This window comes from Caretta caretta, chromosome 1 (genome assembly GCF_965140235.1).
Source record: "Caretta caretta isolate rCarCar2 chromosome 1, rCarCar1.hap1, whole genome shotgun sequence".
In the NCBI taxonomy this organism is placed as follows: domain Eukaryota; kingdom Metazoa; phylum Chordata; order Testudines; family Cheloniidae; genus Caretta; species Caretta caretta.
The window spans coordinates 60,391,882-60,406,525 of NC_134206.1; the positions used below are offsets into that span (position 1 = coordinate 60,391,882).

A 14,644-nucleotide genomic window follows, 5' to 3' on the forward strand; every position below is an offset into this window, starting at 1 on the left:
TCAATTCAAGATGCTCATGTGCCATCAAAATTTATTTACACACCACTTCTTGTGACCACATAGGTCCTCTCACACAGATGTAAATCGGGAGTAAATCTCTTGAAATCAGTGTGGGTTGGCAAAGCTAGTGTGAGAACACCATCTTAATATAGGTTTCTTGCTACACAGTCACAAAACATCATCATTTGCAATGGTGTTATCTCAGGCCAATCTTCATTAGACAAAGCACCGATGCTTGGGGTGCTCTGCCCTTCCTCATGTAATGAGCTCATTCTGTGGTTTGCCAAAAGCTAGAGCATGGGTGTGTCGCAACAAATTTCTACAGTAATGAAGTGACCCAGAAATATGCAGCGATGGTGTCAAAATACAGCAACACCTTTGCTAAGTGACTAGAAATGTGGCTGTAACATGCAAGTCCTCTGCTGGGTAAGTTGCTGGGTGAGCCATTTCATTTCAAAGTTTGCACTTCTTAGCATATTGAAGCAGTCCCTGCTACATGTACGAAACTGCACGTTGCTTTCCTGTGCTGCTGTGGTTTCCTGAGCAGAGTTCGCAGAAAAATGTGAGGGGCCTGCCTATCCCAGTACAGGCTACATTTCCTAAAGGTGATAGTACTAATACTTTAAACAAAAATAGAAGAAAGAAAGAAAGGAAAAAAAAGCCTTTTCTGGAGATTATCCCCTCCCCCATTGTAATCAGTGCTGACATGCCTCAATTCCGGACCACAAAAATAATATCTCCTGCAGTAAACCAGGCAATCCATTTTCTACCCTGAAAGTTTTATGCAAATAAAGCTATGCCCTGTTTTGCATATCTGAAGAGTATGTATTCTTTCATTTGCATAAAGGCTCCACCCTCAAATCCTTCAGTTCCTTACTCCTCCTCCTCCTCATAAAATCCATACATTTTTCTTGTCAAACCCATCAAGTCCCACTTTGTTTCCCCTCCATTTCCTGCCATGCCCACATCTGGTTCTGCACTGGAATTTCCCTAGGTGCCTCCCAAGTCTTCCCCCTGCCCAGATCTCTGGTTCCCCGAGGCTGTCTCTTCACTAGGAAAAAGGTGTGCTCCTAACCTGAGTTAGCTAACTTGAGTCAATCTTAGGGGACAGAGCGCAGTCTGTAGGCTGTGCTGCACACAAGTCAGCAGGTCAAGTTAAAGACGAAGGCCCAGATCCTCAAATGTACGGGCCTAACTCCCATTGAATTGATTCAATTGAGTTCAACAGGAGTTCAACAGGTGCCTAAAAACCTTTAAGGATCTGCTAACCGCCTTCCCTTCACTGACAGGTTTCAGAGTAGCAGCCGTGTTAGTTTGTATTCGCAAAAAGAAAAGGAGGACTTGTGGCACCTTAGAGACTAACCAATTTATTTGAGCATCAGCTTTCGTGAGCTACAGCTCACTTCATCGGATGCATAAAGTGGAAAATGCATACAGTTATGGAATACCCCATAACACACCAAAAACAAGGTACCTTCAGCTGAAAACTGACAAAGTGCTAGCTTGTGGCTGGGACTAATGTGGCCATGCAGGGGACTAAGCCCCCCCCCCCCGACCCCCTCTTCTGCATGGCCACCTTAGACCTGCCTCTATTCCACAGGGGAGGGGAGCAGAGACTATTTCTACTACTTCCCCCTACAAACAAGTAGGTGGCAGAATTGTGGTTTTTGACCTTCTAATGAACTGGTGAGCAGACCTGGCCGGACACAGGTAACAGGATTATGTTGCACCTGAAAGTACTGTAGCAGATTGTTCCCTGTTCCAGCATAAGAGATGATCACTGGAGAATCTGTGCCTCAGAGGGGCATCACTGAGGAGCAATGCCTTGCTAGGCTACTGTTGGGGCAGTACTTGTGGCACCTTAGAGACTAACCAATTTATTTGAGCATGAGCTTTCGTGAGCCACAGCTCACTTCATCGGATGCATACCGTGGAAACTGCAGAAGACATTATATACACACAGAGACCATGAAACAATACCTCCTCCCACCTCACTGTCCTGCTGGTAATAGCTTATCTAAAGTGATCATCAAGTTGAAATGGCCCAACTTGATGATTTACCAGCAGGAGAGTGAGTTTGTGTGTGGGGGGGCGGAGGGTGAGAAAACCTGGATTTGTGCTGGAAATGGCCCAACTTGATGATCACTTTAGACTGTGTGTATATAATGTCTTCTGCAGTTTCCACGGTATGCATCCGATGAAGTGAGCTGTGGCTCACGAAAGCTCATGCTCAAATAAATTGGTTAGTCTCTAAGGTGCCACAAGTACTCCTTTTCTTTTTGCGAAGACAGACTAACACGGCTGTTACTCTGAAACCTGTTGGGGTAGTGAATCTTCTGCAGCCTACTCCTCCTAACACAGGAGTTAATAACAGATCTCACATTGTCTCAATGTGGGGAAGGGTCAGGTCCAAAGTTTGTCTGCAGGTGCTTGCCTGAAACCCTTGTGTATAAGGGCTTCTCAACCTTATGATACATTAAGTTTGTCCACTAACTGCTAAAAACTATCCTCATATTACCTCACCTCCCCTTGTCTCTCTAGTATCCTGGGACCCATGCGGCTACAACACCACTACAAAAACTATCCTGAGCAAATGGTAAGCTCTTCAGTATTCAGCTAATAGCATTTTAGTTACAGGGAGTTTGGTCCCTGTACAGTCACTACCCCTCCTGTCAGTGAGCCAGTTAAAGGGGAAGTACTGTATATGCTAGGAGCATACCACTGCTTCTTTCTTCCACAAGCCAAGAGAACCACATAGAAATGCAAATTCAAGAACATAGCAGGAGTTAACCCTACTCGGAAAACAAACAATTGAAAATAAAACTAAGGCTTTGATTCTGATGTTGGCTATCTGGGAACAAATGAGAGAATATTTGTTCCTGAGACTGGAACAAAGCCCTTGAAGTTTAATTGTAAAAGAATTTCAGATTCAATTTTTCTATTTAAAGGAAAATGCTAAAGAACGTTACTGTATTAGAGTGAAAAGCTCTGGGTAAGTCTTGTGAGCTAGTTCACATACAAGTCAGGGTTTTTTAAAAACACAAGTTTCACGTAGTTGTTGATTGTGTATTTCAACACTTGTGTTGAAACTGTGAGCAAAAATATACAATTAAAAACTCTGCATTGTTAAACAGCATTGTGGTTAAGATCCAAAACCAGAGGTAGGAGTTTTGGATTCTGATCTCAGCTCCATCACAGATTTCCTGCGTGATGTGAAGACAACTTACGTCAGCAGTGGATTTACCATGAAACAAACCGTGGAGTGGCACAGGGCCCCCAATGACGGGGGCCCCCCCAAATGCAGCACAAATATCTGGCAACCTGCCCCCGAGTCCTGGCCGGCAGTGCAGCAGGGCTCAGGCAAGCAGGCTGCTTGCATGCCGTGGCCGGTGGCCCCACGCCACTCCCAGAAGCGGCTGGCTGCTGGCATGTCTCTGTGTGCCCCTGGCAGCGGAGTGGGGGAAGTGGTTGTGTGCTGCCTTCACCCCAGGCAGCCCACAGAGACCTGCTGCCCCCCTCCCTGCAAAGTGCACACAGAGACGTGCCAGCAGCGGGGCTAAGGTGGCTCCTTGCCCGCTCTCTGCGCCACTTTGCTCCCGGAAGCGGCTGGCATGTCCCTGCGGCCACTGGGTGTGTGTGTGTGTCCACGTGCTGGCCCGCCCCGAGCACCAATTCTGCAGCTCCCATTGGCTGGAAACTGTGGCCAGGAGGAGCTGGGGGGGTGGCACCTGCAGGCAGCGGCGCGTGGAGACCCCCCTGTTCCCACCCCCCGGCCTAGGAGCCACTGCACGAGGGGTATGTGTGCCGTAGCTTTGGGAGCCACGCTGCCCAAGTTTCAGAGTAGCAGCCATGTTAGTCTGTATTCGCAAAAAGAAAAGGAGTACTTGTGGCACCTTAAAGACTAACAAATTTATTTGAGCATAAGCTTTCATTAGCTACAGCTCGACAGCTTATGCTCAGATAAATTTGTTAGTCTCTAAGGTGTCACAAGTACTCCTTTTCTTTTTATGCTGCCCAAGGTAAGCGCTACCCCCCCGCCCCAGCCTGCACCCCGCACCCCGCACCCCACCCCCTCCCACACTCTAACCCCCTGTCCCAGCCCAGAGCCCGCACCCAAACTCCTGCCAGGGCCCTCACCCCTTCTCCCACATCCCAACCCCCTGCCCCAACCCAGAGCCCGCCCCCGCACCCAAACTATCTCCCACAGCCTGTCCCCCATGCCCCCTCCTACACCCCAACCCCTTGCCCCAATCAAGGTACCTCACTTTATTTTCATTTACTTCCCCTTATTTAAAATATAGGAGGAGGATGAAGAAAAAAAGAATGAAAAACGGGAGTGGGGGAGATAAGAGAGAACGTTATTTTTCTTGGCTGGGTCCCCGGTGGCGGGAGAGGAGGGCTGAAAATGAAGCTGCGCATAGGGCCCCACTAACTCTAAATCCGCCACTGAGTTACATGGTCCAAACTTTTCAAAAAAAGAGGTATCAACAGTTGGCTCATTAAGTTTGGAGTATGAAAGTTAACTGACAACATTTTTTTCCCCCCATAAAAAAGGTCATTTTGCCAAAGCTGAAATGATTTTCAGAAACGTATCAATATGGTCTCAGGCCCAAAATAGAAATTTCTGATCAAAACAAGAAAGCCACTTCTCCAGAACAGTCACTAGCTGGGTGGATAAGGCATGCACCTGGAATGGGGAAGACCCAGGTTCAAGTTGCTGCTCTACCTGAGTCTGAATGCTCTAACCTCCAGGCTGTTCTGGGGTGCATTGGTCAGTCTCTCTTGAAAGATTTCAAGAGGGCTCGTTTTTGTTCTGTATCAGAATGAAAACAAATGTCAAAGCCTCAACATCTGTTGCAAAATGGAACTGTTGTCTAGCCTGCACTACTGGGTACCACACTTAAGTCCTCTCCGGCCTCTTTTTCAGTGGTATAAAACATTCCCAACTCCAAATGAAACCAATGGCAAAAATAGTTACCCCACACCTCTGAAAATCAGGATTTAGGTGTGTTAAATTGGGCACCCAAAAACAGGAGCACCCAAAGTCATTTGACATTTGAAAATGTTCCTTTTGGTTCATCACATCTTTTAAGGGCCCAGTTTAAGGGTGTGGCAGATCGTTTGCCACCTCTGAAAAAACAAACTGGGCCATATCTTTAGCTGTTGTAAACTCTCATAGCTCCATTGACATTAACAAAGCTCACTGATTATCTGCAACTAGGGATCAGGCCCGCTTTGTTGAGTTGAATAGACTGCTCAAATAAGCAAGGCTGAAAAAGTATCTGGGGATATAGTGGGAGGGGAAGCCATTTGCTGAAGCACACTCTCACTGCTGGCGTGCCCCCTTGTGGCTGAGTGTGGTGTAACAAGCTTTTCCCCATCTGGTGCCCCCAGCTGACAGCTGCTTCAGTCCTGTGTTAGGCTCTCTTCCCATCCCTCGTCCCTCTGGCCATGTTTACTTCTGGAAGAATTCTGAGCCACTGCACACACATAGACTTCATGTCCCCCACAGATTTATTTTTTCTCCGCAGAAAATGCATTCTGCTTGAGAGGCACTGGAGTTACAACTTTCACCCAGCAGGGGCTGCTGTGGCACCAGAACAGAAAGCAGCTGGCTCACTGTAGCAGCCAGCAACCAATGGGAGGAGGAGTGGCTGTGTTCCTCAGAGCGCCCTGCCTGAAGGGCCAGGTGAGGAGGCATATGATATTGAGGGGGTGGGGGACACAGAGCAGGGCACACAGGGTTGCTGGGGTGGGTCACAAAGACTGGGGGGCTGAATGGGACTGGGGGTGCAGGGACACATGGAGATGGGGGGCATAGAGGCAGGGCCACATAGGGATGGGGTGGTGGCTGAGGGGGGGTGCAGAGACACATGGGGAGAAAGGAAGCTTAGTGGGGGTGCCCCAGGGACACATGGGGATGGAGGGAGGAAGGGTGGCTGAGATGGGGGTGCAGGGACACATGGGCACAGGAGCAGATGTGCCTGACTGCTAACCACTCCCATTCAGTCATTCAGGGTCTGCATGGGGGAGGCTCCCAACTCCCTGACAATGCCTCCCCCCAAAAAAAACCAAAACAAAACACTGTTCTATACTTCTCCCACCCCCACCCAACAACCCTCCAGGTTCACTCCCACCACTTACTTCCCTCTCCCTCAGCTCCTCCATTATCCCTGACTCCCCCAAGCCTTTGCACTGCTTCTGAGGGGTTCTGGAAATACATTTCTATATTGCAGTTTAAATTATTACTCAAAGTTCTGTATTAATAGGCCTAGTAAGGAATCTATCTGTCAAAACCACTTCCTGAATCTTTTTTGTTGTCTGTATTGTTAGACATACTTGTCGATAGGTATTTTGAAATAAATTACCAAAATAATTGAACGGGCATGATTATATTGTGTTATTTTGACAAATAAAATATACAGAATTTTGCAGAATTTTTAGGTGCAGAATTCCCCCGGTGTACAGGTCAGTTTAGTCTCACCCCTTTTGGGGTAACAACGTCCAACAAATACGAGTTCAAATATGCTGACAAAAAAATCTTCAGTCCTCAGAATCCTGTAGTCCTCACACCTTTCTTTCAGGGCTTTCCATCATCCCTGGCCCCTTCTTAGGGCTTCACACCACCTTACCAGTGGCTACTAGGGAAACCCAGCCCTCCTACTCCACTGGGCTCTAGTCCAGGGACCAAAGGACAGACTGGCAAAGTTCACAGCCCCAGACTTCTTGCTGTCACCTCCTTAGGGCACGTCTACACTTAAAATGCTGCATTGGTGCACTTGCGCTGCTGTAACACTTTAATCAAGATGCTGTAAGCTGACAGAAGAGAACTCTCTTGTTCTCTCCCTGAGAGGTGGTAGCTACATTGATGGAAGAAGCTCTCCCACCAACACTGTGTTGTCAACACAGGTGGTTAGGTCGGTATAACTATGTCGCTATATTTTTCACACCCCTGAGTGATGTAGTTATACCAACATAGGTCTTAGTGCAGACCAGACCTTAGATTTCTTCCTCCCATGTCTCACTCATGCTTTCTCCCCTACTACCTCTCTAGGTTATTCCTACTTTCAGGGCCCTCACCCGGAATCCCCCAACAAAATCCCAAACCCACAATTAAAATTTAACCCCACTTCTGCCTTCCTTGGGCTTGACTTTCATCCCTCTTTCAGTTACCCTGCTGTATTCCCTGATTGATTGACTCCCAGGACTCTCTTCTTAGAAGACCAGCTGCTGCTTTCTTTCATGGCATACCTCTAGAACCAGCTCCACCCCCGTGGCTGCTCCCTGTCTCTCTTGGCCACATACCAGCCTTCTCTACACACAGGCAAGGATCCCGGGGCTTACTCCTCAACTGTCCTAGTCTCTCTAATGCCAGAAAGTGACTGCAGACTTACTTTTTCTCCCCCTGCAGCATTCTTCTACTGTGGGTTCCTTCCCTTTCTAATAACCACAACCCAGCTCCTTCCCCAATTCGGCTTCTTCTCTAATTATGTCTGGCTCACTCTCCAGTTACAACCACGTGGGTTAAAATTGGTCTCAGGCCCACATTAATCCCTTCATGATTTGTGTGGGATAAACACACTATCACAACTTCAAACGAGCGAAATGCTGAACTATGAGCATTTCTGCTGTGACTATACTTCTCTGAAATAGAGGAGACTTGTTGGAAAGACATCAGCCATAAAAGATCTCTCTACAGATGCCACCAAAACCTTGTGTTCCTATTGGCGGCTGCTGCTGCTGCTACTAGTCATTTTAAGGAGAGCAAGCCCAAGCCCATCAAATCAAAACTGGTGACTGAGGGTGAAGAAATTCAGACTTCCTACTTAGGAAATCTGATAAATAATCTTTTGAAATTTGCAGAGCAAATTTTTCTTCGGACCCCCAAGTTTAATTTTTTATTAAACATTTTCCACCAACCAATGTTTTGTATTTGACAATGTCAAATTATATAATTAAAAGCAGACATAGCCCAAACATCCTTTAAATACAAATTACAGGGTTCCTTTGGAAAGCTCCTATCTTGGATTTTGACATTAAAAAAAATTAAGGACTATACAAAAATGTACATACCTATAATCAGCCAGACATTAGATTATTGGCGTCTGTCTCGTGTTCAAATAAATGAGAACACTATCTAGCAAACTTCACTTTAGTGTGAATTTCCTTTGTCAAAGCTATTTGTAATAAAATATGCACTACAGCTAAGATTTCCAAAAGCAACTAGTGATTTTGGGTGCCAACTTGAGACAATTTAACGAGGTCTGATTTTCAGAGTGACTGTTCAGCACTTTCTGAAAAATCAGGCCTCCTGGAGGTGTCTCCAGCTGGTTATCCAAAAAATCATTAGTTGTTTTTGAGAATCTTAGCCCCCATATAAACTCTGCACCTGGATTATCAACAGTATATTAAGTCTGGGTTGAAGACATGTTCAAGAGGCACCTTTTTGTAGTTGTGCCGTTTAACAATTACTAATAGCCAAATTAGTGTTTTGTATGTGGCAGATAGTGTAGCACTTTAAACCACTTTTTATACCAGTGGAAAAAAGCAGTTTTGCTAGTATAGTTTAATCATGTTCAGTTCAAATCAAAACCAGGCTACTACAGCCAAACTACTCCTCTGGGAACTGTGGCTATGTCTACACAGCAGTTGGGATGGCGCTTCCCAGAACAGGTAGACAGACACGTTACCTCTGCTTGAGCTAGCAGGCTAAACATAGCAGTGTGGCTGCTATACAGCAGAAGGTGGCTCATGACAGCCACCTAAGTACAACCATCCCACCTACCCCCTCTGAGCAGACATTTTTGTCTACCAGTGCTGTGTAAATATACCCTGTGTCACAGCACAGTGACATGGTTCCTGGAAAGGTATGACCCACGCTAGAGCCTGAACTTGCAAATGCTTACTCCTGGACAAATGCAAATGCTTACTATCACAAGTAGTCCCGTGTATGTGAATGGAACTCTTTGCAGCAGTAAGTACTAAGGCTGAAAGTGACTTGTGCAGAGGACCAACACCAAGTCCTATGCATCATTTAAATCCTACTTAAGCTTTGTTTTGAGGGCTTAAGCAGATCTCAAGTGGTGCAAAGGGCTTGCACTGGCTCTCTGCACATGGGTCAATTTCACTCTAAGGCCAATGGCATGTGTTTGTGGAACTGAACACTGAATTAGAACCATGTTCGAGACTACTCCTCTAGCAGGGCTTGAACAAGGTTTTAGGACAACGTTATAGAATGGTGTTAACGTTGTGTTACAGGGATACAAACTTTGTTGTCCAATTTTAAACCATGTTAAGAACCAATTTATAATATGGTGTACTATTGGTAGGGTGAAAGAGGATTAAAAAATTCTCTTCTATGAATTATTACTCCAGGAAGTATGGGGCCAAAATCATCGGTGGTACAATTTATAAACTTCACTTGGCTTATACGGCAATGAATTTGGCCTGCTATATTGTTGATTCAATTATTCACTGGTGTCTAATGAAACATAAGCAAGTTATGAATTGTGGATTTAAGCTATTTGTATAGAACTTGTCATGTCTTAATAGCTAAGCATAAGCAGTTCTTAAAATCCTTCCGAGAAGGCTAGTGAGTGATCCCAAACAAACCTAAACAGGCAAAGACTCCTTTCCAAATAAAAATAGAACATTTAGGCCAGAAAGCACATTAAGGAGGATATGATAATTGCACAGAGAAAGTGATCCCAAACACTCCAGTATCACAAGCTATTTTCTTGTACAACATGACCTAAAAAACCTCATATTTCTTAACTGCATTATATCACCGGTTTCTCTGCTGCAACCCAGATCAATTTCCATAAAGCATTCAAGTCTGAGAGTCAGTCTGAGACATGTACCTGCTGTAACAGGAAGGTGAGCAGGCATTAAAGAGAAAAGGAAGTTTGCGGAATCTAAATATGTTCCTGCAAGATCGAATGAGACGAAGTCCTTGACCATACAAGGGTCCTTTGCAGCAGTCACAGACTCTACAGCTAAGATGGAGAGAAAAATGAGTCAGAAACATTGCACATGACTATACACACACAGTACATTCCAGTTCACTTTCTGCATCTTCAACTAGAAATTAAGGGATCTAGCTGGCCTCAGATTGATTTTGAGACTGATGGTTGTGGAAGGTTCCTGCACTTCCAGAACTACATTGTGGTGTAGGCTGCTCTCTATTCCATGGGGGTAATGACTCTAGCCCTAAGGGTGTAGTTATACTTGTATGGCTCCAGTGGGGAAGGAGGACAAGTGGAAGTCTGAGGCAGACAAAGCGAAAATAGAGAGATGCAGTGCAGGGGTGGGGATAGCTCTGCCACTCCCAGAAATTGAGCTGGTATTTTTTTCAACTTAGATTGTTCTGAAGCTCACAGCTCTCTCTTGAACAGACTGGTTCAGTGCACAACCTCAACATGACGATGCAGCAAACATTTTTGGCTGGAATATACGATGGTAATAGGTGACAGTACAGAACTAGTTAAGCTATTTAAATGGATCAAAGCAATAATTTGCACATGTTTGATGAACTTGATTAAATGTACAGTTCCATATATTATCAAAAATACATAGGCCTGGTATGCATTCAGATACATAGCTGAGTATACCTGCATGAGAATTGTTATAAGTAACTGCACTATTATTGATCAGCATTATTTTAATGTGAAGATGTCAATAACTTATTCTGTGGCTCACAATTCATGGCATGGAGCTCCTACAGTGGTGATCTACAGAGGTGGTTTCATGATGGAGAAAGTATACATTACCAGGTCTAAAGCCGGTGTCCTTCTGACATTGCCAGAATAAGTAATTAGGGGCCATTGGTACATTTCTTGTGTATCCAAAACTCCCATGGAAGCCAGAGTGTCAGCTAGAGATTTCTGTCACTTACTTGTTTAATATTTCTTGAATATCCTTTGAGATCTCAGTATATCTTTGCCACATGTGGTTTCTGGAGAAGTAAAGGGCAGCCAGATCAGTAAGTCTCTGTGGCTGGTTCTGGCTGTTTTCTTTCCATAAAGAGGGATGCATCAAATTATTTTCTGTGTTAAGGAGTTTCACAGGAAGCTTCAAAACCCCACAAGGCAAAGCACACAGCTGATTTCCTTCAACATTCAGATATTCCAGTGCCCTGTAATTTTAAAGACCACCAAATTATGTACACAATTCATCTCAGCTATAATTGTATACATATCCTACTTCCCACTTGCTGAGTTACTGCACCTAGATGGAACATGTATCTGTATGTATAAAAGGCTAAGTTTTAAAAAATAATACATTTTAAGTGTTGATTCAATGATGCAATTATGTGCACAAAGAGAATTATTTTCTGAAGTACAATTTAAACAACTAGTGCAACTGGAAATAAGGGATTGTGTGTGTATCCAACTGAAAGCTTAAGACAGGTGTCCAAACACACACATAGGCCATCATCAGATTTCTCAAAAATTTAATGTTAAGTGTGTGTGTTCTCAACTTCACACTCTTGCTTATTAACATGTAAGTATACTTCTATATCTGCCCTCCTTCTGCTCATATAAACAGCTGCTGATATTCCGACAAACTTTCTCACCAAAAACAGCGACAGATTAACTCTTTGTGGGAAAAAATTCCTCTTTCATAGTGTCACAGTTTAGGGCAACTGCACCTGTATTCCCCCTTTACAGTGCAGCAAGGGCAACCATTCTCAAGTTACCAGCTCCCCCAGTCATCACCTGTCCTGGGCAGAGACCCATATTTCTCTCCCTTCTGACTGGAGTATCTCCAGGCTGCACAGTTCCCTGCTTTCACTGTGTTACTACCAACACAGACAAGTTGCCCAATGGCACCTACATGCTTTCTCATTAGGGATGGTTAACAGGTATAATTGTTATAAGGCATCATACAGCATAAGTGCCGACTTCTGCTCCCGCAAATGGGTGTTCGACCGCCCGGCCTTGTCCCGACTCCACTCCTGCCCCGCCTGCGCCCTGCCTCCATTCCAACCCCCTCCCCAAAGTCCCTGCCCCAACTCCGCCCCCTCCCTGCCCCTATTCTGACTTCTTCCCCAAATCCCCACCCTGGCCCCGCCTCTTCCCCAACTCCTCCGCTGAGCGCACCATGTTCCCACTCCTCCCCCTCCAGCTGTTTGGCAGCGGCAAGGCGGGAAGCGCTGGGAGGTAGGTGGAGGAGTAGGGACGTGGCGCGCTCAGGGGAGGGGGAGGAGGAGTAGGTCGGGTGTGGGGATGCGGGGAAGCTTGGCTGCTGGTGGGTGCAGAGCACCCACTAATTTTTCCCCATGGGTGCTCCAGCCCCGGAGCACCCACGGAGTCGGTGCCTATGTCATACAGCACTTCCTACACAAACCTACTTTATCCTTCAGGTACAAAGCATTACAAAAAAAACCATATTAAAACAATAAAAGAATCTTACACACATACTAATAAACTGACTAGTCTTCACCCCAGCCCTAACATGGGCTCTGGAAGGAGCAGTCCTTCAACACCCCATACTAAGGGTTTCGTTTTAGAAACAAATTCATCACAGCTTCAGCTTAGACCATGCCAACAGTCATATAGGCCTCAGTGGGCCCTGCCCTTCCAACCTTTCCCTAGAGCAGTGGTTCTCAACCAGGGGTACGTATACCCCTGGGGGTATGCAGTGGTATTCTAGGGGTACATCAACTCATCTTGATATTTGCTTAGTTTTACAACAGGCTACATAAAAACACTACCGAAATCAGTACAAATTAAAATTTCATACAGTGACTTATTTATACTGCTCTATATATTATATGCTGAAAAGTAAGTACAATATTTATATTCCAATTGATTTATTTTATAATTATATGGTAAAATGAGAAAATAAGTAATTGATCAGTAATAATGTGCTGTGACAGTTGTGTATTTTTACGTCTGATTTTATAGTCAAATAGATTTTAAGTGAGGTGAAATTTGCGGGTACAAAAGACAAATCAAACTCCTGAAAGCAGCACCATAGTCTGAAAAGGTTGAGAGCCACTGCCCTAAAGGACTGGGGCCCTCCCTGGACCAATGGTCCTGTCCATTTGCTGGATCAGGAAGAAGGTCATGAGCCAATTTAAAACCAGGCTGTTTATTCAAAAACCCTTTCTCTGTCTGTTGGTGCCTGAAGAATCCACTCTGAACTGGTATATGTGCACCTCTCCAGAGGGTGGCTTCAAAGGGTTTATAATGGAAGAAGTATATTAGCATCCCCATCCCTACTAGAGAAGGTACATGCAATGCCACAATAACACATATACAATTGCTTTTAATACAACATACCTCAAAGATGTTAACCGTCATTCTAAAAGGTACATTAATTCCTTGTTTTTTTCAGAAAAACCTTTTCAGTTTATCACAAAATTTCTACTGTATCATTCCCTTAAGGCCAAAGTATTAACCTCCCCTGTCTACCACACACAAACACACTGAGGGTATGTCTACACTGCAAGTGAAGGTGTAATTGTGGCATGGGTAGACATACCTGTGCTAGCTTTAACCTAGCTAATGTGTAATAATAGTAGTGAAGAAGTGGGAGAACAGGCTAGCAATCAGTGTACAAGGGGATCCCGGGTATGTCCTCTGGTGCCCATGCTAAAGCCCCTGCTCCCACATCGTCACTACCATTGTTACATGTGCTAGCTGGATTAAAGCTAGAGCAGGTATGCCTGCCCACACTGCAATCACACCTTCATTTGCACGTTCTGGGAATGACAATGTGGTTTACATGATTTGAGGGCATACAATTACAATGATCATGCGTGCAAATTAGGCAAGTGCGCATGCATATGGGCACAATTAACAAATGATCATAATTTGTGTGAAGTACCTGATTTACAAGCATAATCATGATATTTAAGCAGTTGGACATGCATTTAATTTTAAAAATCAGACCCCCATTACAGGGCAGTGGGCCAGACTGTGATCTCTGTTATACCGGTGTAAATCCAGAGTAAATCCATGGACATCAGTGGCGTTACTCCAGATTTATTAACAATCGACTTCCTAATAGGCTCACAATATTTTACACATAGGTCTGGTTCCAGTGTATATTATATATCAATACCTGAGATTCCTGATTTCATGAGGGATAACACTAATATCATTGTAGGAAACATCCAAATAACTAAGATATGGTAATAAAAACAGCCTGAAAAAAAGAGAAAACACAGTACATTACAGAAGAACTATTTAAATACATTGATCTATGCTAATTGATGTATATATCTCATTTATATCCACCTATAAAATCTGTGATGGGGCAGCTGCTATCAGTGTTAACTGTTACGAGTTTTAAAAGACTGATTTACTCCCACTGGACAGACAGGTTTCTGGAAGGGAACAAGTCCTTTCAAGACCATCCATTTCTTAGGTTGATGTTGGCCAAAATGAGCAGAAAACAGAAAACATTCCACTAAGATATGGTGTCACCCCAAAATTAGAAATAGCTCCATGCACAGAAGCTAAAGTAGTGCTGACAATATAAAGCAATATTACGAATGAAATCGCTGCATTATGAATTTATTCCTAACAGGATTCCTCCCCCCCCATGCTTCCTTGGTGTGTGTGTGTGTGTGTGTTTGTGAGCCAAAATCCCCACCCAGAGAGAGCAAGAGAGAGAGAGAGGTTGAAATACTGGT

At 44.6% G+C, this 14,644-nt stretch overlaps 1 protein-coding gene across 4 annotated transcripts in view; it reads right to left on the reverse strand.

The window, feature by feature from the left end:
* Nucleotides 1–6,376: 6,376 nt before the first annotated feature.
* LRRC63 (leucine rich repeat containing 63) overlaps nt 6,377–14,644 on the reverse strand; it is a 49,896-nt gene continuing 41,628 nt past the window's right edge. For 3 of the 4 annotated variants that reach the window (XM_048850545.2, XM_048850536.2, XM_075128565.1), the window contains 3 exons: nt 14,071–14,154; nt 10,895–11,134; nt 6,377–9,995 (listed from right to left, as the gene is read on the reverse strand). In XM_048850545.2, the coding sequence (XP_048706502.2) occupies nt 9,830–9,995; nt 10,895–11,134; nt 14,071–14,154 (490 nt within the window). In that variant the 3' untranslated portion in view covers nt 6,377–9,829. The remainder of the gene's footprint in view (nt 9,996–10,894; nt 11,135–14,070; nt 14,155–14,644) is intronic. The other variant, XM_048850552.2, reaches the window with a different exon arrangement.